Source organism: Prionailurus viverrinus, chromosome E2 (assembly GCF_022837055.1).
Source record: "Prionailurus viverrinus isolate Anna chromosome E2, UM_Priviv_1.0, whole genome shotgun sequence".
NCBI classification, from domain to species: domain Eukaryota; kingdom Metazoa; phylum Chordata; class Mammalia; order Carnivora; family Felidae; genus Prionailurus; species Prionailurus viverrinus.
In genome coordinates, this window is record NC_062575.1 from 29583595 (window position 1) to 29610465 (window position 26871).

General features: G+C 41.7%; 1 protein-coding gene across 1 annotated transcript in view; it reads left to right on the forward strand.

Annotated features, from left to right (window-relative positions):
- The window catches only part of CES5A (carboxylesterase 5A), a 282188-nt gene that overhangs the window by 180680 nt on the left and 74637 nt on the right, over positions 1–26871 (forward strand). Inside the window, 1 exon segment of the mRNA XM_047837083.1 lies at positions 20197–20314. Coding sequence (XP_047693039.1) covers positions 20272–20314 — 43 coding nt within the window. The 5' untranslated portion in view covers positions 20197–20271.

Consider the following 26871-nt stretch of genomic DNA (forward strand, 5'->3'; position numbering starts at 1 on the left):
ACAATACAGACAATCTAAAAAAGAGATATAAATACTATGGCAATTCAGAATATGATAAGATATTTCAAACTATAGGGGAAAGGATGAACAATTCGGTAAATGATGTTGGGATAATTGAATAGTCATTTGGAAAATTTTCAAAGGTAGCAAAGGTTTAAATCCTAAATATTAAACCATAAAGGTACACAAAGAAAACATGAAAGAATTCCTTTATAACATTGGAAAGGGAGAGGCCTTTCTAACTCTGACTCAAAATCTAGAAGCCATAAAAGACTGATAAATTAAATTTCATTAAAAACTCAAAAGTCTTCATGGGCAAAAAATATGAAAATAGCAAACTGGGAAAAAGTATTTGCAATTCTTAACAAAGATATAGTGGTGATTTCAGTTATTTTTAAAAGCCTTATCCCTCGTACAACTCAATAATAAAAAGACAAAATGTGGGCAAAGGATCTGAATAGACATTTATCCAAAGAAGACATACAAATGACTAATAAGCACATGAAAAATGTCAACATCATTAGCCATCAGGGAAATGCAAATGAAGACCACAATGAGATACCACTTTACAGCAACTAAGATGACGATAATAAAAAAGACAGAGGATAACAAGTGTTGGTGAGGATATGGAGAAATTGGAACCCTTATGCAATGCTGATGGGAAGGTAAATTGGCTCATCCACTTTGGAAAAGTGGTCTGGTAGTTCCTATAAATATTAAACTCAGTTACTCTATGACCCAACAGTTCCACTCCTATGTATATATCTGATAAAATTAAAAACATTTGTGCACACAAAAAGTTGTATGCAAATATTCATAGCAGCATTATTCATAATAGCCCACACGTGACAATATCTCAAACGTCCATCAACTGATGAATGGATATAAAATGTGGCATATCCATATAATACAATGTTATTCAACAATCAAAAGAAAGAAAGTATTGCCAGATACCACAACATGGATGAACCTTGAGAACATTTGCTAAGTGAAAGAAGCTAGTCACAAAAGACCACATATGGTATGGTTCATTTATATGAAATATCCTGAATAGGCAAATGCATAAAGCAAGAAAGTAGATGAATGACTGCCTGGGACTGAGATGGGAGTTGGGGGAAAGTTGGAGAATGGTGGAGAGTTAGAGGGCAATGGCTAAAACGTATGGATTTTCATTTGAGGGTGATGAAAATGTTCTAAAGTTTATTGTGGTTATGGTTGCACAAGTCAGAATATACTAAAAACCATTGAGTTGTATATTTTAAGTGCATGAATTAAATGGTTGTGAATTATACCTCAATAAAACACAACTTTTATATAGAAATTAAAGCTGTTAGGTTACCAAAAAGGAAAAGCCTTTATTCATGGTGTTATCCAAAATCATCTTGGTACCACTAAACCACCCCCACATATATCAGCAGTGATATACACCCCAATGTTTGGCAAACATTGAGTACCTAAGTAAAAACATCATGGGGTACACTTAGAACAACTGTTTAAACTGACTCTAATCATGAGGAAACAATCAGACAAACTCAGAATGTGAGACTTTGTATGGGACACCACGCCTGCGTTCTACAGAAATATCAGTGTCATCAATGATTTAAAAAAAAAAAGTAACTATTCTAAATAAAAGAGATACAATATATGTGATGGCTAAATTCAGTGTGTAATCCTTGAGTGGATCCTAGATTTTTTAAGAAGCCATAAAGACACTTTTGGGGAAATTGAGGAAGTTTGGATATGGACTTAATGTTATATAATATTATCAATGTTAAACTCCTTTTATGTGATAATGGTATTATCAATATTTAGGAGAATGTCCTCATTCATAGTAGAAATATAGTTGACTAATAGGGACTAAAATGTCATGATGTCTTCCATTTAAGTGGTTCAGCAAAAAACCTCTCATATATATAAATACATATATATGTGCAATATATGTGTATTATATATGCACAAACACATGTATATAGCAAAAGTGGCAAAATGTTAAACAGTCAGTGAATCTGTTAATAGGTGAAAGGTGTACAGGTGTTAACATGTATATGTAAATATACTATTCTTTCATCTTCTGTAGGTTTAACATTTTTCAAAATAGAAAGTTGGAAAAAAGAAATTGAAATAGATTTAAGTATGAAAATATGAAGAACCAAAGCAGTGATAGCCTTTGGCTCACATGATTTAGATAATTGTCTTAATAGTAAGCTCACTTTTCCTTGTATGTGCATTTCACGTTGTATGACATAATTCTCATTTTTGTTATCACTTTATGAAAAAATATTGTAATTTTATTACCACAGATTCTCCCAAGTTTAACTTGAAAGTAATTTATTATTACATAAAGCTATATCTTGGAATCCAAGTCATATAAGCCCTGCCCCCCCATATTATATGACCAACTTCTTGAAAAAACTTGGTCAAGTTGCCTCCCCATTTTGGGCCTTAGATATCCCATCTCTTAAAAAGAGTGTTAAGTGAGTGAAACAGCAAGACACAGAGAGGGAGAAGATGTTTAAAATATAATATCTAGATTATATAAAGAACTCCTACCAAATTAAAAAATAGACAAACAATACAAAAATGTGCAAAAGACTTGAACAGGCACATCATGAAAGAGGATATCCACATGGCTAATAAACACATGACAAGGTGCTCAGCCTCAATAGTCATCAGGAAAGGGCAATTAAAAATACCACAAGATACTTTTCCACACCCATCAACATGACTGAAATAAAGATTTACAAAATCAAGTTCTGGCAAGGATGCAGAGAACTGGACTCCCACACACTCCTGGTTCAACTACAAATTAGAGCCATCACTTTGGAAAATAGTTCCAATATCTGATAATGCTGAATGTTCACCACTCTCTGACCCAGCATTCCTCTCCTAGTTATATATTCAACAGATATCTGTGTACATAAAAACTATTATTTGTATTATCCCCAAACTGAGAAAAACCCACATGTCCATCAAAAGTAAAATGGATAAATAAATCAAGGTATTTTCATATAATGGGATACTATACAACAATGAAAATGAATAAATGACTTAACACAGAACAGTGTGGATGAAGTCCACCAATATGATGTTGAAAGAAGCCAGACCAAGAGCACACACTGTATGATTTTACTTATCAAAGTTCAAACACAGTCAAACTTAGTCTATGATATTACAAGTTAGAGTAATAGTTACTTTTGGGGAAAGGGGTGGTAGTAGTGAGCTTGAAGGAGTGTGATGGAGGTTTCTGAGGGGCCATTAATATTCTAATTATTGATCTAGGTGGTATGCGTGTGTTCACTTTGAAAAATTCCAGTACTTTATGTATGACATGCTGTAATTTAGTGGAAATTTATTAAAATGAAATTTGAGGGGGCGCCTGGGTAGCTCAGTCAGTTAAGCATCTGACTTCTGCTCAGGCTGTGATCTCACAGCCTGTGGGTTTGGGCCCCGCGTCAGGCTTCTGTGCTGACAGCTCAGAGCCTGGAGCCTGCTTTGGACTCTGTGTCTCCCTCTCTCTCTGCCTCTCCCCTGCTCACACTCTGTCTTTCTCTCCTTCAAAAATGAATAAACATTAAAAAAATGAAAATTTAAAATATTTATTGAAACAGAAGAAAAAAGATTTAAACATTTCTTCTATCAGATCTCACAGGATTACTTGCATCAGGGATATGAAAGGGCGATATATTTTAGTTTGAATTACACACTTATAACATACATCCAGATTACTTAGGTGCATATTTATTTTGTGTATACAATGTATAATGCATAATTAATAACACTCTTGGAACAGTTGCAATTTCCCATTCATTTTCTTATTTAATTCTCATTTAAAAATAGTGTAACAGGAAGGCCAGAAATTATCTCAGTTTTACAGGGGACAAAATTAAGACTCAGAGAGGTTCAGGGACATATCCAAGGTTACCCAGCTAGAATTTGTATGTAATTTTAAAAAATTATAGGCAATTAGCTAACGGCATATAATCCACCGCATGCTTTTTAATCTTGTCTCACAGTTCAGAAATCCCAGGCAGAAGGAATTTGAGAGCTGAGATCCTTGGGTGCAGTTCTTCCCCTTTCCTAACACAGCCAGATTGCACAATCTTTCCATGTTGCAGTTGATACCCACTAATAGACTCTGGCTGGAACACGACATTTATCTCCTTCTCATTTGTACCACACAAATGAAGTTAGAATAATGGCACTTTGTTGGCACAAAGGAAAGCCAGTTCCTGAGTGTCCCACTTTTTCTCTTCTGTTCAGTGTTCAGAGTTGACACAAAATAACAAATGCCCTGGCCCAGTTTGAGAACACAGCCCAGTCCTGTAATAAAAAGACCAGAATTTGTCCTTCCAGTGAGTGCTTAGTCATGGGACTTCCCATCCTATGTGGACATGCCACATCCCAGCCCCTTGGAGAGTGTCCTGAAGTAAGCATCTATGAGGTCAAGTAAGAGGGGGAGACTGAGCTGGTGACTAGGCAGAAGGTCCCACTGAGGCCCCAAGGGAGGTAGTTGGAAGGAGCCTGGATCAGAAGTTGGAGGACCCTGGTTGAAGTCTACTCCAATACCCACTAACTGTGGGAACAGGAGTAGGCCACAAACCATATCATCACACACAAACAGGTTCGAATTCTGACTGGGCATCTTACCAGCTACGTCACCTTGGCCCAATGTGTCAGGATTTCTAGATCATTTTCCTCATCTGTAAACTGAAGGGGCTGTTTGGATGCCCTTGAAGGAGCCCTATTCTGCTAGTTCATATTATGATCTCCAAGGATCCACATCTTCATCTGTGAAATGGAGAAAATTATTCTTGCCTGTTTATTAGGTTGTTTGGAGAGACAAGGGGACCAGCATGTGGTAGGTGCCTGGTAGGTTTTCTTAGTACTCAATGTATTTGGCTTGAGAGTTCTTCCCTAGATTCTCAGCAACATAACCATTAACGCTGCCTCCTTTTTTTTTTTTTAATTTTTTTAATGTTTATTTTTGAGAGAGAGAGAAACAGAGTGCAAGCAGGGGAGGGGAAGAAACAGAGGGAGACACAGAATCCAAAGCAGGCTCCAGGCTCTGAGCTGTCACCACAGAGCCTGACATGGGGCTCAAACCCATGAACCGTGAGATCATGACCTGAACTGATGTCATATGCTCAACCAACTGAGCCATCCAGGTGCCCCAACCCTGCCTTGTTTTATGGTCCCTTTGATAGGCTGCATTTTGTAGGCCGTATCTTACATTAGCTGCCTTTATAAGGTCTATTCATTCTTCAGGGGAGAGGCAATTCAAATTCATCACATGGAACCAGCAGAACATTCCACTGGCTACCACAGGGAAGGAGAGGTCCTCTTGTTTCCAATTCCATGTATTCTCTCCTCTTTCACTGCTCAGCCAACTCATGCCTAAGTAGCCCAGAGACCTGGTCTATGGTACCCAGCTCCACAGGAGACTCTAAGAAAATGATCCCTGTCCTCTGCACACACACACACACACACACACACACACACGCACACACACACACACACACACACACATATTGTCTGAAGTTTACTGGGTTGTCTGGGGACATCGTGAAAGCCAAAGTTATGACCCTCCGCAGAAGGACCAAGGATTCCTTGCAGGAAGTGTCTAGAACAACCAGACATGTGGGAAAGAAGGATGCTGGCTTCAGTGGTCTCCCTCTCTTGAGTTCATATGACTTCAGGCGTATCCACACCCTTGTGGTCAGTCTGGGCAGTAGGGATCTTATAGGGTCTCTGCCCTGTGGAGATGGACAGGAGCAAGGCAAGACCTTCCCTCTGAACATGAGGGGACCATCAGATTATCTGCCTATCTGTAAGTGTGTGTGTGTGTGTGTGTGTGTGTGTGTGTGTGTGTGTGTGTGCATGCGCGGGCGCGTTTTAAAGGAGGCACAGCGCCCCCCTGAGCCCAGCATGTTAGTTGCAGGAGAGGTCAGAGAAGGTCCCCAGGCTATGAGGTCCAGCCATGCTCCCTTATGGAGAGTGTCCCATTGGAGTCCTTTGAGGCTGTGCTGAGTTGATTAGTGTCCTCTAAAACTTCATGTCCACCTGGATCCTAAGAATGTGACCTTATTTGGAAATGGTGTTTTTGCAGATGTAATTAGGTAAGGTAAATTCATATTGGATTAGGGTGGGACCTAATCCCATGACTGGTGTCTTTTAAGAAGAGGGAAATTTGCACAGAAGAAAACATAGAGACAGAGGGAAGAAGGCCATGTGAAGACAGAGGCAGAGATTGGAGTGTTGCAGCTATAAACCAACCAATGTCAAGGATTTCTGGCAACCACCAGAAGCTAGGAAGAGGCAAGGAAGGATTCTTCCCTAGATCCTTCAGAGGCACCATGACCCTGTCAACACCTTGATTTTGGACTTCTAGACTTTAGAGATGTGAGAGAAAAAAAATTCTGTTTTAAGCCACCCAGTCTGTGGTGCTTTGTTATCGCAAGTCCTCGGACACTAATAGAGTCCAAACTTTGATTCTTCTTGTAACTCTGACTATAGCCTTAACCCATGCTTCTCCCACTCTCTGCTGAGCTCTGATTCATTTCACTGGAAGCCCATACAGATATAAATCTGCCTCCCCCAAATCCCTCTTCCAGTGGAGAAAGGCACCCAGTTGCCTGTGGATCAGCTAGCACCGTATCATGGCTCTTTGAACATAAATGAAAAGAGGGACTATCTTGTCTCCACTCTGCTCCCCACTTTGCCCTCATCCTTGCAAGTTTAGGTAAAATCTCAGGGTTCATATAGACCTTCAAGATCCCTGGTCCACACTGATTGCTTGACTTCTCTTGGCAATATCCTCAGCAAGAGGTCGTGCTGCCTCCTGTTTGGGACATTCTTGGATCTTTGTAATGTCATATTGCTCCTTCTTTCTCCCTCTTTCCTTTCCACAAACATTCACTGATTACTTATGCAGTGAACAGATTCAGTCTCCTCCCGCCCATGAGGTTTATATTCCAGTGGAGATTTAATACTGGAAAACTCTTCCTTTGTTGGCCCCTGATCTGCCACCAAAGCAAGGCTGTTCTTAGTCTAGCTAGGTGGGGATTGTGGTGGTGAACACCACAACACTCCCTTTGAGTCTGGGCACATCTTGTTTTCACATCTAGATTGATGCAGGTGTCAGGCAAGGGAAAGACTACTGAAATGGCATCTCCCTCCCCTCTGGTCAGCCTGAATTGCTGTAATTGTTCTAAAATCCATTTCATAAGGCAATTGGTGTTTAAACACTGTAACCACAAGAGATTGGCAACTTCCATGTTTTAGTTATCCCCAAATCAAATTAAGTATCTATGTGTATACTGGAGGGAATCATCACTTTTATTATGTGAGACAGACATTGTCATATCGTTTTGAGTTTTATTAGCACACATATATTTGAAAAAATGCAATTTACATGATGTAAATTATACAATATGGTCTACTAATTAAATGGATGGTTTCAATATACTATATCTTTTATTATATGAGATAAAATATTTGGCAAGTGTATCAAATTCATTGAATAATCTGAAGACATTTCATGGATGTTTAAAGCTGACAAGAACCTTAGTAATTAACTAGGCTTCTCTGATTTTTATGACAGAGGAAACCAAAGTAGAAAGAACTAAACTAACTTGTTACACAAATAGAAATTGATTGGCAACTCAAACTCAGATCTCTGGGCATCTTCCCAGCAGCCTAGTGAGATGGATTCCACTTTGTAAATGAAGTTGCTGAAGTTCTTGAGAAGTGAGGACTTAACTGGTTGGCCAGGATCATGTGGCTGGTGTTTTTATATATGTGAGGTGGACTATGCTTGTTTTTTGAGATATCCACCTTAATCTCAGCTACATAGAGACTATTTTACATGTGTTTCATTTTTACTTTAAAGTTGTATGGTGGGAATTGGTCTTCCACTGATGACCAGAACTCAGTGGAGAGGGGACCAAACTGACTGTGAGTAGGTCTTCTCTCCACTGCCTAATGTGGTCAAAATGGGTCATTCATTTGCTCTCAACAGGATGGGCCATGTGCTCGGAGAAACTCTCAGGGTTAATGGGGTCCCTTAGCAGGAAACTAGCTCAAGGAACCCATCCTCACGAAGGAGGTCCTAGAGATTATGAGGAATTCAGTTTGTATTATGCTGCTGGTCCAGAAACCAGTTGCCAGAGCTTTGTCCCAAGACCTCTGCTGCAGGGACAAGGCTATAGCTCCTTCCAGCTTCTGATTTGGCTCCCTCAAGCTTCCAGACTGGTGATCATACATGGTTGCCAGAACAGTGACTGAGAGGGTTGAAATGGGGATAAGTCCATGGATGGTTCTGGGAAAGTTTGGTACTTAACATAGGTGAGGCAGTGAAGTGGCCAATTCATTTACTTATTTGATTTATCCATTCAACAAATGTGTACTGAGTGTTTGCCGTGTACCATTCATTCATGCTTCAGGATGCTGCTAGATAACTGCAGTGAACAGACAAGATCTCTGCTCTCATAAGCTCCAATTCTAAAAGAGGAGACAGAAAATAAGCAAGGAAACATTTTCATGTACAATATATTATCACAAAGTGGTATATGCTATGAAGAAACGCCAAGCACAGTGCAAGTATAGAGATTAATGAGATGCACAGGTTTAGATGGGATGTTCAGACACCTTTTAAGAGGGCACAGTCAGACAGAGAGCTAAATAAAGTGAGAAAGCAAACTGTGGGTATATTTGGGGGAATGACATTCTAGGCATAGCAAACTGGATGTGTACCGAGAGAGAAGGATGCTTGCTGTGCCAAGGAATAGCAGAGACACACATGTGGCTGGAGAGGGGTAAGCTGGGACAGAGGCAGTAGGAGCAAGGAGCAGAAGCACAGCCTTATTGTGAGCAAAATGGGGAGCCATTGGAGGATTTTGAGCAGATTCTCTGGCTGTTGCATGGAAAAGAGACCTCCGGGGGCAAGATGAGAAATGAACATCAGCCTAGGATGCTCTGAAGGCATCCTGTGGGTTAGTGGCTGGATGAGTAGAAGTAGTTGTAAGATATTTGGAGGATCTTGTTTTGTGTGAAGAGATAAAACCATTTTCCCTGCTCCATCCTGACAGTTTTCTTCCAATAACTTTTGACATCCACCTCTTCTCTGAAGCCTCCCTGGGTAGGACAGGAGAGAATCAATGGCTTCCCACTCCCTGTGCTCCCTTTGTTCTTCCCCATGGTGGGAGGAAGGAGTACCAGGCAAGGGGTTAGGAAACCTTAATTCTGTTCCAGCCCTTTTATACCTGGCCCATGAACTTGGGCACATCAATCACCATTTCTGAGCCTTCATTTCAGTACTCCTAAAATTAGTCTTATCTTCTCTTTGTTTCTTACCCCAGGAGACGGTTGTTAGTGTCAAAGGAGCTAATGTGAGCATAAGGATTTTATAAACAATTAAGAAGTAAGCAAATGAAGGGGCGCCTGGGTGGCTCAGTCAGTTAAGTGTCCAATTCTTGGTTTCAGCTCAGGTCATGATCTCATGGTTAGTGAGTTCGAGCCCCGAGTCAGGCTCTGCATTGACAGTATGAAGCCTGCTTGGGATTTTCTCTCTCCCTCTCTCTCTCCCCATCCCTGCCTCAAAAAAATAAATAAGCCTTAAAAAAAAAGTAAGCACGTGTAAAGGACTTTGGTCTTTTGTTTATTTTATCTGTATCCTGGCTATTCAGAAATAACCTTATCAAATGCTAACTCGATGGTGAAAATAGTTACAAGTTATAGTCTCAGTGAAGCAAACTAACAACTAAATAACTAACTGTTAACTAGTTAAACAGAGTCTTTTAAGAACATGGAGATAAGAAAAAGTGTGTTGATGGGAGTTTGGTATTTTTTCTTTAAGTTTTAGAGAATTCAGCCTCAACTCCCCCAAAACCTCCCTATCTCTGGGGGTAGATGGAATCAGTGCTATTCAGAACAATGGTCTTCACTACCCATCATCGAACCAGTATTCCTTTACAATCCCTGAGCTCTGTTAAGTGAGGAAGGAAAGTGATCTTGACTTTATCTTATAGAATCTCAGTAAAGTTTGGAAAGGAAAGCGACTTTATGCCATCTTCCATGTTAGAACTTGTTATTTGTCCACAATTCTTCCTTCTGTATGTCCTGGCCATGGCTTTTGCGTGGCTCTAGAGTATTTCCCTGACCCTTCAAGTTGGGGTTTGGTCATATGACTTGCTTTGGCCAATTGGGATGTGGATGGATTGTTGAGACTGTGAGAGGCATGGTAAGTTTCACTAGCCCTCTTGGAGCTTCTGTTCTACATTTAAGAATAACGTGCCATAGCCCTGTAGGAAGACACACAGAGCAGATCTGAACCATCCCAGCCTGTGGGTCCAGTCTAGTTTCTTGAGCCCAGCTAAGCCTCCCCGAGAATGGCCAACTCCAGCTGACCCATGAGTAGAAAATAAATACTTATTGTTGTAACCTAGTAAGATTTTAGGATTGTTTGACATTCAACATTATTACAGCAAAATCTGACTCATACCTTCTGAGATGACAGAAAGCTCTGTTAACCACATTAGCCTGTTCCAAGCTATTTTGATTCCTTGAGGTTACTCTAAGCTGTGTGAGAAGCTTCTCAGGCTTCTGTGGCTTTATCTTATCTATTCACATCAATGAACTTTTACTCCATAGAATAGTTTTAAAGAGCAATCTCCATGCCTTTTCCCAAGGCAGCGCCTCAACCAGAATCAGTCCCATGTTGATACCAAACTAAAAGCTTTAAAGTTAAGATGACCAATAGAATGTTTGGAGATGGAAGGCCAGACTGCAAGTGTATCAGGCCCTTATGGATTCAAACAAGAAATAGATCAAGGCAGTCCAATAAAGAAAGACCATAGAAAATGACCTACAACTGCAATGTCACCTTCATGTTTGAAGAGTGACTCAGATCAAAAGCTTTGAGACTGGGTGAATCTGGAAATAACTTACCTCTTGTCAGAAATTACCATTAGCTATTGGTTTAAACAGTGAAATTTGAATCTCCAGCCCCTGTATGTCTGGCTATGCCTACCTGATGGAGGACCTAGTGGGTCCTCTAGCTTATTAGAACTGGATAGCTTCCCACAGAACTGACAGTGCAGGGAGAGTGTAGTGTGCCAGCCTGAAGGCACTGGAGATCCCTGGACCAGTCACCTTGGAATTCTCTGGTCTCCAGGACAACTGAGTCATAAATCCTGGGCATTTCAGAGCTGGAAGGGGCTTAAAGATCGTCTGCCAACTCCCTGTCCTGATGCTTGAGATCCTTAAAAACATCTGAGAAAAGTCAGGTATCCATTGCACTGAGAAAAACATATTCCTTTTCAAGGCTACATATATCATCTTTGGATAACATCCTGTGCTATGGAATGAATGTTTTTGTCCTCTAAAATTCATATTAAAGGCCTATTCCCAGTGTGGTATTTCCCGGTGGGGTCTTTGGGAGATAATTAGGTTTGAATGAGGTCATGGGGGTGGGGTCCTCATTATGGGATTAGTACCTGCATAAGAAAAGACAGGAGATATCTTCCCCTCTCTCCTCTGCTCTCCACCGTGAAGATATAATGAGAGAAGATGGCCCTCTGCAAAAAGGAAGTGGGTGCTCACCAGACACCAGATGTGTCAGCACCTTGACCTTGGGCTTCCCAGCTTCCAGAACTGTGAGAAATAAATGTTGTGGGTATTTTCCCCCCAATCCACCCAGTCTATGGTAATTTGTTATAGCTGCCCAAATGGACTAAGATACTCTGGTTGTGGAGCAGTTCTCTCTTCTACCAAGATAATCTCTGTGTTACTCTCATTTGCTCATTCTCTCTTCACGTTTTTGAAGGCTTAGAATAGGAGTTGGCAAACTTTTGCTGCAAAGAGTCTAAATATTTTAAGCTTCGTGGACCATTCGATCTCTGTCACTACTACTCAACTCTGCCATGTAGCAATTGAAAGTAGTCATCAATATGTAAATGAGTGGGCATGGCTGTGTTCCAATAAAACTCTATTTAGAAACACAGAAATTTGATGGGGCACCTGGGTGGCTCAGTCGGTTGAGTGTCCAGCTTCAGCTCGGGTCATGATCTCACGGTCTGTGGGTTCGAGCCCTGTGTTGGGCTCTGTGCTGACAGCGCAGAGCCTGGAGCCTGCTTCAGATTCTGTTTCCCTCTCTCTCTGCCCCTCCCCTGCTCATGCTCTGTCTCTCTCTCTCTGTTAAAAATAAACATTTAAGAAAATTAAAAAACACACAGAAATTTGCATATAATTAGATTTTTACCTTGCACTAGATATTACTCTTCTTTTGATTTTTTCCCAACTAGTTAAAAATGTAAAAAACCATTCTTATCTTGTGGGCTGTACAAAAACAGGCGGGGGCTGATTTGGTCTGCAGGCTATAGTTTGCCAGCTCCTAGCAAAGATTTTTCCTCTTCTTCAAGACAGCCTTTCAATTACAAATAATTTCTGCTCCATCCTGGACACTTATCCAATAAGTACTGAGCACTCACTATGGGCTAGGGAGCAAGTTTGCATCAGGTGCTGGGGATATGCATCTGAAAATGACATGGTCCCCACCCCAAGGGGACTGGGTAGAGGCACTTTCTAATTGGACCTTCACAGCAGTCCTTTGTGGCACATGCTGTTATCATACAGAAGAGGAAATCAAGGCCAGAAAGGGTAAATAATTTGCCCAAGGTCTAAGAAGTGACGTAGCTTGGACTGGAACCCAGGCAATCTGGTTTCAGTGTCTGCCCTGCTGTCCCATCTCTGCATGGAAATCGAGACAGTCAGCTATATTTTACACATCTCTTTTGGGCTGGGCACTTTGCTCCTAATGTCTCAATCCAAATGACGTCTTAGGAGGTAAACGTTAGCATTCAAATTTTACAGATGAGACTTTTACAAGGCAGTGACTTGCCTGAGGCTATGCAGAGCCTTGAGCATTCCCCACATCCTGTCTGTCTGTCTGTCTGTCTGTTCTTAGCCCCCCACCAAGGGATAGGAGAGAAAAGGACTCAGAGCTGCCCTCATAACACATATAGTCCTGGTAGGAGACAGATTTACCCAACCCGCCATTAACTTTTGACATTTAGGACCCCTCACTAAGGTATGGAAGACAAAGTGTGCTCATTTCTGTGGCTTCATCCTATGCAGAGGCTGGAGAACACTGGGTGCTGGTCCCTGATGGGTGGATGTTGGGATTTAAAAAGAAGGAGGAGGCATTATAAAAGGGTTATGGACTCTTGCTACGTAAAGTGTGGTCCCCAAATCAACAGCACTGACACCATCCAGGTGTACAATCTTCTGAAGGGTCATCCCCTGCAATGTGACAGTCATTCCAGGGCATAGGGCTCTTTCTTGGGTGCCACTGGCCATGCTGAGCTGAGCTTGGTCCTTCCCCACCCTTTCCTTTCTCCTTCACTTGCCCTATAACTTGGGGCAAGTTCTAAACCTTCTCTGGGCCTTAGTTTCTCTTTTGTAAAATGCCCAGATCACTGTTCTTTTCTCAATCCTGACTGTTCTGTTGTTACTGGGGAATTTTAAAATATTTTAATTCTGATGTCCAGGGCCTACAGCCAGAAATTCTGATTTAACAGGTCCTGGGTGAGGCCCAGTAATCAGTGCTATTTAAGATCCCTGAGCCATTATATCGTACAGCCAGTGTTGAAAACCGAGAAGCCAGATCCCTGATTCTCAAACATCTGGACGCGTCGGCATTACCTGGGTGCTTCTTAAGGATTCAGATGCCCAGGCCCACCCAGCACTTCTGAGCCAGAATTTCCCAGTGAGCGGCCCTGGGGCTGGGCATGAGTGTGTTTAACAAGCTCCCAAGATGATGCTCACAGGAAAGCTTGAGAACTCCTGGAATCAATGGCCTCCGAGGTCTCTTTCAGCTCTGACTCTGAGATTCCCCCAGTCAATGATTCTGTTCTTTCTCCCTGTGCTGGCATCGCCCGCTGGCAATGAGCAGAGGCATCATCAGCTTGTAAGCAAAGCTCCAGTGCCCCCTGAGAATGCAGCCAGCTGGCAACAGTGGAGAAAAGCGATAAACACATTTGACTTTTCTTTATCAGCTGTGCCATGTACATGATGTGCAAGAAGACTGGGTCTCTGTGTCAAGGCCGTCTGAGGCCTTGTGTTAGGACCAAGGGCAGGCCTGGGCCCTGCTTTGTTTGCCTGCTCCCTGCTTTGGCCCCAGGGTGGGTACTAGTGACAGGCTGCTACTGCCTAGATGCCAGTCCCCAATCCACTTGAAAGAGGAAAATGAGCCTTAGAGTAGATGCGAATTTTCTCACCTTTCTTTGCCTTTCCGGGTCAGCCCCCTTGGTAGGCTAGATCAATACCTTGACTCCCAGGAGGATCCACGGCTGGAATGAGGAACCCAGAGCCAGGCTTAGAACAGGCTCTAGGACAGGGCTCTGACCTTGCCCTGGCTCAGGGAGGCCATTCTGGAGTCTCCATTCCTTTATGGAGCATGTGGCGATTTAATGGCAGTGAAATTTATTGTGGGTAATGGAGTGTCAAGCTCCTTATTGCTAATGGATGATTTCAAATGTGGAGAAGGATTTATTAAATAACTCAAGCATACGCCTCCAAGAGACGATTACTGTGAGTAAAAACAATTATGTAGTTAAACAAGGAGGAAAGAAATTTTAAATTCATCTTTTTAAAGTTCTCTAAATCGGTTTAAATGTGTGATTTTAGAAGGCGGGGGGGGGGGGGATTAGTTTCAACAAATTACTCATCAAGTTGTTTTTCTTTTTTTCCCCTTCAATTCCACAGAAACCAATTGCCCTATTTGGCTGCCATTTAAAGAGGTTACAGATTGGTGTTTGGAGAGAAAAAAAAAATAACTACGAGAGTGGGACCTAGTTTGGTAACTTCCTGCAGTTCCCAGGTTCAGATTTCCTTGTATAAGTGGCTCTCACCCTGAAATGGAAGGAAGGAGTCAAGGAGGCAGCAGGAACTGTCATGCAAAGAGAAGGATCAGAGATGTCTTCCTGACACTAGACAAGGGCCTTAGAGCTGGGAGGACTTTGGAGGACCAGGTTCATTGTGCAGGTGGAGAGGCTGAGGCCCAGAGAGGGAAAGTGACTTTGTGAAGATCACACAGCTTGGAGATCGCAAGGCTAGAAGCCAGAGTGCCCCATTGGTCTCTCTGTGAAATGGGATTATAAATAGTGACCTCACAGGGCTGTCTGGAAGGAGACAGGAAACAGGAGGGAAAGTGCTGTGGGAAGTGTACACGTTTAGTACCCAGAAGGGGCTGTTTATGGGGGAAGGACTGGCTGTGAACCTCTGTGGTGGTTTCATTTTGGTGAAGGGCTTGCCCCTCAGTCGCTGCAGACATTCTGCAGCCAGGACCACAGCTGGCTGAGGTCCTTGGCCTCCTTTCTCTCCCACTGCGCCGAGGAAAGGCACAGGCAACCACAGCCCCCTGACATTTTCTTTGAGATGGTGACAGCTGGTAGGACTTTTGACTAAAGGCATAAAGAGCAAGCAGGGAAAAAAAATAAGTTACTGTGTTAAAAAGTGGTTTAAAAATGTGCTCTGCCATCTGTTTGGCCACAGTGGCTTTTTGGGGTGGGTGGGGAGGGGGACAGAAACCTTCCCCTCTCCCATTCCTGGGTCTTTCTGTGGTCAGGGCCCACATAAGAAACTTGATCAAGTCTGCAAGTTTTGTTTTCCATGTTTCCTTCTTTCTGCTCCTTTCCGTTCCTGACGCAGGCCCTCAGTTCTGCTTCCTGAAAAGACATTTCCTTAATTGCCCCAATTGCTAACGAAGTCCACCCTCTGCCAAAGCCCTGCACTCAAGAGGCAGGGTTTTTTGGTTTGGCCTTTTGCTGAGTCTGGTCCTAGTGTAGAGAAATGGGATTTGAAAAGACAGGTATTGAAGCCCTGCTCTACCTTGCAGTATTACAGCCTTTGTATTTACGCAGGTTTTCCCTCATGTCCTAAAGCTTTTTACTTTTCTCCTGCTGATATTTCTTACTGAGTTTGTCAGAAGCATTTTTCAGGTTCTGTTTTCTCCTTTTGTGAATAGGGTTATAAAATGCATATTCTAATTAGCCATTGCTGTGTAATACGAAAGTTATTAATCTTGTGCATGGATTTTTATATCTATCACCTTGATGAATTCGTATTTGATTATAATCACCCTTTGGTTTCTGTGGATTTTTTAGGTAAGTGGTTATATTGACTGCAAATACTAACAGTTTTATCTCTTTCTGTTCAGTGTTACATTTCTTATTTCCTTCTCTTGTTTTTCTCCATGGGCAGGCCCATGCTACAATATTGAAAAGTAGCAATGATCATGGGCATCCTTGCTTTGATCTTGACTATAATGGGATTACTTCTGGTAATTTACCATTAACTATGATGTGTGCTGTGGATCAATAGTAGAAAACATTATCAAGTCAAGTTGTTGTTGTTGTTGTTTTTAATCAGAAATGGGTACTGAATTCTATTAAACTTTAGTTAATCAATTGAGATGATCTGCTGAGATGATTTCAATCTAGTCAGAAACATAGATGGCATTCAGATGTTGAACCCTTCTTGTATTTCTGCTCATAATGCAGTACCGGTTCTGATTTTCTAATACCTTACTTAGGATTTTTGTATCTTTGCTCATAAATGATATCGGCTTGTGTTTTTTTTTCCTTTTGTCTGTGTTTTCCTTGTCCAGTTTTGGAATTGGGTTATGTTAGTCACATAAAATGAATTGGGTGGTTTCTATTTTCTATGCCCTGGAGTATGTATTGCATGGAATTTTGGATTTCCTGAATGTTTGGTGGGATGTTCAAGACTGTAAACTTTTTTGCTTTGTGCATCTTAGCAGGATAGAGCTTTAGTTATGATTTCAATTTGTCCTATGATTATTAGTCTTACTTGATTTTCTTCTTTTTGAGCCAATTGTGATTTATTGTTCTCCAGAAAACTATCCAATCCCCCTAGATTTTCAAATGCTTTGGTATAAAATTCTCTTTACTTTAAAGTATGTGTTATCTTTTCTGTCTCATTTCTTATTCTTCTCTTTAAAGTTCATTTATTTATTTTGAGAGAGAGAGAGAGTGAGCATGTGAGCTGGGGAGGGGCAGAGAGAAAGAGGGAGAGAGAATCCCAAGCAGGCTACACACTGTCAGTGCAGAGCGTGGTGCAGGGCTTGATCTCATGAACCGTGAGATTAGTCAGGACCTGAGCCAAACTCAAGAGTCTGACACTTAACCGGCTGAGCCACCTAAGCATCCCACATTTCCCATTCTTAACATTGTATTTTTCTGTCCCTCTCTCCCATCATACCCTTGCCATAGACGATTCTAGTTTATTGGTATTTTCAAAGAATCAACTTTTAGTTTTATTAATCTACACTACTGCTGTGTTTCCTACTTTGTTAATTCTGCATTTTATCTTTATTAGCATTTCCCCAAATTTCATTGTTTTAATTTTTTTAACTTCTTGAAAAGCTTAGTTACTCTCCTTTTAACATTTTTTCTTTTTTCTGAGAACTTTAAGACTATAAGTTTCCCTGCATTAGGTATATGCCTCAGAATTTTGATATATGGACTCTCCTTGTCATTAATTTCTAAACAATAATATTAATTTTACTTAACTAAGAATTATTTAAAAGAAATTTAACATTGTCAGATGCATAGGAATTTTTTGGCTATTTCTTTGTTATTAACTTTAAATTTTACTGCATTTTGGCCTGAAAGTAACTTGCTTGACTTCTTTGTTATGGGATTTGTTGAAATTTCCTTTGTGACCTAATACAGAAGTTAATTTTTAATGTCCCACGTGTGACAGAAAATCATGAGCAGTCTTTTATTAACATCTACGTCTATTAAATCATGTTTTAAAATTATAGTATATATGCTATTCACATCCTCTCTGTACTTGATCTATATAGCTACTTGATCTAAGTGAGTGCTGAGAGCTAACTAACAAAATCTCTTACGATGATTGTGAATTATCACTTCTCCTTGTTCATCTTTTAATTTTTGCTTCATGTATTAAAACTATGTTATTGAGTGCATAAAAGTTTATGGCTGATATATCTTTTCTGTAGAATTTATATTTTATCTGTGTAAAATGTCTCTTAGCCCAGTCCCTTTCATTGTTCTTTGCCTTGATTTTTATTTTGTTTGATATTATTACTACTCTACCTACATTGTTTTTATTACTATTTGCATGGCATAGCTGTTTCCATTCTCTTATTTTTAACTTCCAACCCTCATTTTGCTTTTGTATAGTTTACAAGCAGCGTATACCAGGCTTTTATTTTTTAAACCTAGTTTAAGAGTTTCTTTCATCTGGGGTGCTTGTGTGGCTCAGTCGGTTGAGTGTCCAACTCTTGATTTCAGATTAGGTCATAACCCCAGGGTCATGGGATCAAGCCCCACATTGGACTCCATGCTAAGCAAGGAGCCTGCTTATGATTCTCTCTCTCTCTCTCTCTCTCTCTCTCTCTCTCTTCCTCTCTCTCCCTCCCTCTGCCCCTCTCCCCTGCTCATATGCTCATGCTCTCTCTCTCTCAAATAAAAACATTAAATTTTTAAAAAAGAGTTTCTTTCATTAAATAGGGATTTAAACCAGTCATACTTATTGATATTATTGATATAGTTGGATTTACTCCTGTAATTTTTTTCCCTTTTTTAAATCATGAACTCTTGCTTTACCCCCCTTTATCTCTCCTGCTTTCTTTCTTTCTTTCTTTCTTTCTTTCTTTCTTTTTGGTTGGAGGGTGACTTTTTTGAGTGACTTTTTGTTTTCATTTTCTTCTCTAGTGGTTTGAAGGTATTTATTCTATTTGTATACTTCCAATAAATTATTGTAATACATCAGTACTTTTTTAGAGACATACTGATATCTGGAAATCAATCACTATCTAGATCCTCCCAGTGAAAAATACTAAAACCTTTTACTTTTTTCGTTACTTGATTTCTCTTACTACTCAGTCTTTCTCCTTTCTTATACTTACCATGTTGATATAATTCCTTAACATTAATTCTTATAGCCCGTGTTTTTCTCTTTGATTCATTTTTTCATTTTATACTGTTTTATCCTGTCTAAGAATTCTTTACAATGTTTGACAATATCTTTATTTTCCCCTTTTACTTCAAAGATAGTTTTACAGGGCATCAAATTCTAGGTTAAAAATAAATTGCTTCAGATATCCGAGATTATTATTGTTCTATTGTCTATTGCCATCTATGGCAGGATGAATTTTGATGATGCTTGATTCTCATTTCTTTGCAAGGAATCAATTCTGTCTGTATGGAGGAATTTTCTCTTCTGTGTAAAATTTTCCACATGATACCTAAATGTAGATCTTTTTAAATTTAACTAGCTTAGCACTTGATGGACTTTTAAATATGGAGACTTTCATGTTTTTTTCAGGAGTTTTTTTCCCACATCTTACTTGAGCATTTCTTTTCCATTCTCACTATACCCTCTTTCTAGTCTCCTATTACATGGATTTTGTCACTGTTTTGATTCATTCTCCATTTCCCTTAATTTTTTCCTCTATATCTCTGTTGCTTTCTATGCTTTGCTCTGGGTCAAGTCCTTTGTTCAATCTTGAAGTTTAGTAATCTGCTCTTTAGGTGTGTCTATCCTGATACTCCACCCATATATTGAGGTTTTTATTTCAATCCTAAAATGTGTCATATCCAAGACCTCTCATTGATTATCTTATATGTTTACAAATAGCTGCTCACATGAAAATACTAATTAAACTTTTCTAAAGGCTTTTTCTATTTGTTTTATTGATTCTTTCCATGGGTTTTAGTTCTTCAGGTTGTTATTTAGATCTTTTTGTTAAATTTAGCTCCTCAGATTGTTAAATTTGGTACTTTTCTTTCATGGTGTTGATTTTTTTTTCAAGACCATTTACCCTATCAGTCATCCTTGGGTCCTCCTGCTGACTTCGGTGCCACAAAGCTGCTTTCCCAACTTGTTTGCAAAAATTCTTTCCTTTGCGCAACTGGGATGTGGTTTTCTTCTTCAGTTTTCCCTGTCTGCCTTACTTTTTTCAGGGATTTTTAATAATCTTTGGTCCACAGGGGGCACCTCTTCTTTTGTTCCAACACTGTTTGGGATTTTTATTATTCTTTCTTCTTCTTATATATATTATTTATTATTAACTTATTTATATTGTTGTCATCAGCTATTATTGTTATTGTTATCATTATTATTATTTCTTCACTTTTTTTTCCCTAGGAGTCTAGGGTAAGAAGGAGAATGTAGAGCTTCTGCGTAGTTCACAATTGTTACCTGACCTCCTAAGCTTTTTATATGTTGAAGACTGATGTTTTACATCAAGACTCCAAAGGTGAAGGTGAGTTGCGCAACTACACTTAACCAAAGTTGGGTCTGCCCTCTGGGTCTGGCTAACAGCTGCACTGATAGACTCGGGGTCCACAGTGGTGTCCTTCCACCAGGAATTCCTTCTGTGTTTGTTTTCCATCGTTGGGATGTTTTCCTGCCTCACGTCTGGCTGGAAAACCCATGAAGTTGGACAGGGTTTCCATTTGCTGGCCAGCCGTGAATAATGAGTATGGGGCAGAACTGGACTTGAAGCACTAGCCTTCCTGGTGTCTGGCATGAGGGAATGTGGTGTACATTGTGCTGCACCCCCCAGATTCCCCTTCTGGAATAAAGAACCTAGCTGTTGGCCTAGCTGTAGTTTCCCTAGCTGTTGGCCATGTCTCTGGAATACAGATGTCAGCTGTCAGCCCTTTAGGGTTGCCTCAGATAAAGAGAGTGACTTTGCTTCATGCCGCATCTTCCCACAGGAAGCCAGTGACCCTGTTGCCCGGCCTTCTTGCCCCAACTCAGGTGGTTCTGAAGGATCATCTCATTTTCAGAACTCCCCACACTTCCACTATGATACTACATCATAGCTCTGTGTCTCCCTGGGCCCACTCTGCCTCCTTCCCTTCATCCCATGGGTGTTGATCTCAAGAGCACTCTAATAAACCTCCTGCATGCTAACTTCATGTCAGAGTCTGCTTCCTGGGGATTCTGACCTAGGACCAAGAATTTACTGGAAATTACTGCATCTATCAGAGGAAAGCTGATGTTTAGTTACAGAAATGCTTTAACCTGCCCTGGGCTTAGGTAGATGAGTTATGTAAGGACAAACACAGGAAATCAGAAAGCAAAGGAAACAACGGCCTCTTAAGCATGCCTGATTTGCCCACCCAAATCTGCTCCTTCTACAGCTTTTCCCAGCTTAGAAAATGGTGACATCTTTTCAGTTGCTCAAGATGAAATCTTGGGTTCTTTTCTGACCTTGATCTCTAACACCACATTCACAACCCATCAGGGAATCCTCAGCTTTACCACCACAACTGGTCCCAAGTCTGCTTCTTCCTTACCACCCAGAATGACAACCCCTGGTCCCAGTCCCCACTCCTTTGGATTACCGTGATTGCCTCCCAATGTGACCCTCAACCTCAATCTTTTGCCTCCGCAGTTTGTTCTCAACACGGCCAAAGGGATCTTTTAAACCAAAGTCCAATCATGTGTTTCCTTGTTTCAAAGCTTTCTGGTGCTTGCCGTCTCATTTGAAGCAAAACCCTAAGTCTTTCCATGGTCCCTGTCAGGGCCCACCAGAGAAGCAGAATCAGTAGGATCCAGATAGATACAGATGATGGGTATAAAGAGGAGATTTATTATAGGAATTGGCTCATGTGGTTATGGAGGCTGAGAAGTCCACAGTCTGCCATATGTAAGCTAGAGAACCAGGAAAGCCTGTAGTATGATTTAGTCCAAGGCTGAAGGCCTGAGGCCTAGGAGGCCACTGGTGTAAATCCCAAAAGCCTGAGAACCAGGAGCTCCATCCAACATCCCAGGAGCTTCACTGTCTGAGAACAGGAGAAGATGGTCATTTCAGCTCGAGAAGAGAGAGAGGAAATTTGCCCTTACTTCATCATTTTGTTCTGTTTGAGCCCTCCATGGATTGGATGATGCCCATCCACACTGGTGATGGCAGGTCTTTTTCACTTAGTCTGCTGAATCAAATGTTAATCAGTTCCAGAAACACCTTCACAGACACACTCAGAACTAGTGTCAATACAGTCAAATTGACACGCAAAGTTAATCATCACAGCCTTCTAGGCCCTACCCCCACACTGTCTTGCTGCCCTTTTGAGCCTTCTCTGTGCCAAACCTGTCCCTGACTCAGGGCCTTTGCACTTGCAGTTTCTTCTGCTGGAAAGGCCCAGATATTTTTCTCATGGCTCTCTAATTACTTTTTTCACTTCCCTGATTGTATTAGTCTGTTCAGGTTGCTGTACCAGAATATTGCAGACTGGGTGGCTTATGAACGACAGAAATTTACTTGTCAAGTTCTGGAGGCTGGAAGTCCGAGATCAGGGTGCCTACATGGTTGGGTGAAGGCCCTTGTTCAGGTCGTAGACTTGTCTTCCTTACTGGACAGAAGGGCGAGGGAGCTCTGTGGGGCCTCTACACTCTTAGTATCATTATTTTGAGGATTAGGATTTCAACATAGGAATTTTTTTAACGTTTATTTTTGAGAGTGAGAGAGAGAGAGAGAGAGCAGAGAGAGAGGGAGACACAGAATCCAAAGCAGGCTCCAGGTTCCGAGCTATCAGCACAGAGCCAGATGTGGGGCTCAAACTCATGAGCCCTGAGATCATGACCTGAGCTAAAGTCAGATGCTTAACCGACTAAGCCACCCAGCTGCCCATAATTTCAACATATGAATTTGATGGTGGTGGGGAAGTGGGGGAGGGCACACAATTATTCAGACCATAGCACTGATCAAATGCCATCTTCTTTGTGAGACCTTCCTTGACCACCAGCACATGACCCCAACCTCCTTTCCCTACAACCCCAACTTGCCCTGCCCTGCTTATTTTTCTCATGGCACTTACTGCCATATGATTAATTCACGTGTTTACTTATTTATCATCTAACCCTTTCCTCAATAGAATGGAAGCTTCATGAGGGGTGTTTGTTTACTTCTTTATCCCCAACACCTACAACAGTGCTTGGCATGGAGTAAATGCTTAATAAGTACTTGTTGAATAAATGAAATCTTAATTACCTGGCTGTTTGGAGATGTCTCTAGTGGGAAAACTGCATAAGCACGGGTTGTATTCCTTGTTCTGCTGCTTACTTGCCTAATGACCTTCCCCAAGCCCCTTTTCCTCTCTGAAAGCTGAGGAGGCAGGATAAGAGGGTCATCCAGAATCCCTTCCCAAGTCTGATCTTTTTTAAAGCTGTGATTTTTTTTTTAAAGCAAACAACCAGCTGTGGTAAAGAAGAGATCAGAATCCTCACATGTGGTTTTTCTCACTTGGAGATGGGGAGAGGGAGCATTGAGAAAGTTGGGGTTCAGGCCGTGGTGTGCTGTGTAGTTGGAGATAGTTATGTTTTATTTTTTCTGATTTACACTTTCTCCTTCCCTATAACCCTCCTCCCCAAGGAGATATTATTGCAGCTATGCTTCTATTGCTTGAGTGACTTCCACATGAAGCCTGGCTCCAGGATCCTTCTCTGTGTCATCCTACCTGAAGGAGTAGCTCCAAGGTGCTTGACTCCTTTTTTTCATCTTAAACTTCCTGCCCCTCATGTGTGTTCTGTGACTTGTTTTGGCCTCATGTCAGGTGGAGTGAATGTCCTTGCCTTTTGATCTGGTCAATGGGATGTGAGCAGATGTGGCACCATCAGTGGCTTGAAATAAGCTTGGACTATGGACTTGTCTTTGTGAGCTTCTTCCACCAACATAAGAGAAACACACCCTGGCTAGCCCAGTGGTCCAGGAAGAATGGAGGGATACCCAGAGCAGACCTGAACCAAACCCAAGGCTGGGACCAAACTCAGCTGAGCCGACCAACCCACACATACACGAGCGAGCATAAATTATTGTTGTAAACCACTGAGTAGTGGGGTGGTTTCTTACATGGCATTATTGTGGTAATAGCTGACTGATACCAGTCTTAACAAAACCCAGCCCAGGGTACTCACTCTTCCAGAAAATATTCCCTTAACGCAGATTTGGCCAACAGTAAGAATTTCAGGTATGTTTCAAGTCAGTGGGGTCACTCGTTTGTGGGGAATGAGAGAGGGACTGTAGCAGAAAGAAGGGAATGGGAGCAGCCAATATTGCTCAGTTGTACCATCTGATGAGTCTGAAAACAGGAAGAGCAAGGATGGAAAGGATTTATAGAGAAGCTGGTATGATGAGCCTGGTATTGGCGTTGTGTCTTGGGGCTTCTTCCTCAAGGCCTCCCTCCAGGTCATGGGGCTATTAACCCTGTCCATGGCCTGAAAGGTAGTCTGACCTAGGGCTCCTGGGTATTTCACACTGGAGCAGCAGGGCACTGCTATTCTGGCAGTGGAGATTATGCCTTCCACGTGGACACTGTGGACATTTAGAATCAAGTCTTTGCGTGCAAATATGATTTGCATATTAAGAAAGTCAATGGAGAAGCTACTTTTTTTTTTTCTTCTTACCCATTGAAAAGATGAGCCTTAAGGAGACTTTACTGCAACTACGTTTTTAGGGCTTAAGTGAATTCCAAATGCTACTGTAAATTCCATTTATTATTTATACAGCTTCAGCTCCCTTGAGAAGCTGAGTGCCTTACAGGAAGGAAGGAGAGATCAAATCCATGTGGAATGGAGAGGTCTTAGGGGGTCAGACTGTGTGGCAAAGGGACAGGGTCTGTGGTGTTGATGGAGGTGTCTGTAGGGAGATGGGTCAGGAACCTGGTTGAGTAGCAGTGGGATCAAGATGGATAGAGCTAGGAGAGTCTCTAAGATCATCTGGGCCTATGATGTTTTGCTAACTTTTCTGGTCCCAAGAATCATGAGTTACTTGTTAAAAATACAGATGTCCAGATCCCTCCCTTGGAGATTCCATTTTAGCAGTTCAGAAGTAGGGTCCAAATATATATACTCTTAAGAAGGAGACCAGGTGATTTTGACAACTAAGCATGTGTGGAAAATAGCGATCTATCAAGATGCCTGTTTCATAAATGAGTAAGTTGAGGCTCAAGTAGGGGTCTTGCTCCAGATCCCAAAGGCCCAGTGAATGCTAGAGTTGATGTAGGACAAGGTCTCTGAGACTTGAATGGCATGGTTTAGTATGGCCAATTTACAGCCAGTCTGAGACTGACAGTATAGTCTGCAGGTTTGCTAACCTTTTGATTCTCTGACTTTTGCTGCTCATTTTCTCTTTAAGAGTAGCTGAAGGCAGGAGTCATGGAGCCAGAACCCAGTTCAAATCCTATCTTTACTTCTAACTGCTGTGCCACCTTGGGCACATTGTTTAACTTCTCTGAGCCACTGGTATGATCATTAAATGAGATAATGTACCTATGCATAGCAGATGCTCAATAAATATTATTGCCTACAGAGTGCCAGGCCCTATTCCAAGCACCATAATAACCAGCATAACTCATTTAATAATTTTTTTTTAATTTTTTTAACACTTTATTTATTTTTGAGACAGGGAGAGACAGAGCATGAACAGGGGAGGGTCAGAGAGAGGGAGACACAGAACCTGAAACAGGCTCCAGGCTCTGAGTTGGCAGCACAGAGCCCGACGCGGGGCTCGAACTCATGGACCGTGAGATCATGACCTGAGCCGAAGTCGGCCGCTTAACCGACTGAGCCACCCAGGCGCCCCTAATAATTTTTTTATTAATCCCATTATAAAATTAAGTGATGAACACAGAATGAGACTGGCTTGTTCAAAATCATGCATATAGCAGGTGAGGGGCAGGAGAAGATTCGAACTCAAGCAGTCTGTAGTTGTCCTTTCCTCTGAGGGCTGGCCCAAGTCACTCTTAACTCAGTACGCCCCTGGTGTAAGTAGACAGAAGTGCCTGATGAACTCATTTGAGATTTAAAAGGCAGGACAAGAAATGCACTTCAAATGTGTTTGAGGGTGGGGCAGCTGGAGAGGGACGTCCAGAGGCCTTGGGGGAGAAAGGCCTGTACTCCCAGAAGGTTGGGCAGGGGCTCCAGAACCAATTCCTGGATGATAAAGACTGATCTCAGGCCAAGTAATTAGTACTGAAATGCGCAGAAGCCAGGAAGTTTCCTCGCATTGTCGTCCGCAATAGAGAAAAATCCAGACTGAACTGGCTGCTTCCATTAGAAGTGATGTAACGAGCCGGCTTTGGCCTAGTTTTCTTAAAGCAGGCGGGCCCCCTGGCTCTCCCACACCCTTCTTTCTGGATCTGCAAGTGACAGCTACCGCCATCTAGCGGTGTAAGCGGCACTGCACAGGCACCAGGAAAGAACGGTTGGTTCTGGATCGCAAGGATTTAAGATGCCTCTGGCCTGACTTAAAGATAAGAGCCCCTGATCTTGGTAGGGAGCTTTATTCTGCTCAAAGCACGTTGGTGATTTTTACTTCGTTAAGTCTTCTCAACAATCCAGGGAAGTAGGCAGGGACCATTGACTCCATTTTATGGACGAGGCAGCAAGTCCCTACAGGGGAGGGGTCTTTCTTAACAGCTGCATTGCCAGCTATTAATGGAACTAGGACTGGGACCCACGTCTTCACGACTCCAGTTTATTGGATGAGAAGTGACACATAGAGGCTGTCAGGTCCCTTGAAGTCACTTTGGACAGGGGAACAGAAGATGATTCTTCCTGGAGGTCCCAAGTACTTCTCAACATGGAGTGGTTGGGGGGTGGGGTGGGGTGGGAGGCATGGGGATCCTCTTCATCTCAGTGACTTATGAGAATTTTCTCTAGAATGAACATTAAGGTGGATATCTGGGCTGATAGTTTTCACACGGAGGTTTTGAGAAGAGATGAATACTACCTTTCCAGCTCTAGACCCTAGTGCAAGACACCTGGATCTTGTCTAGTCCGGGGCCCTTGTAGTAAAGATGGGGAAACCAACGC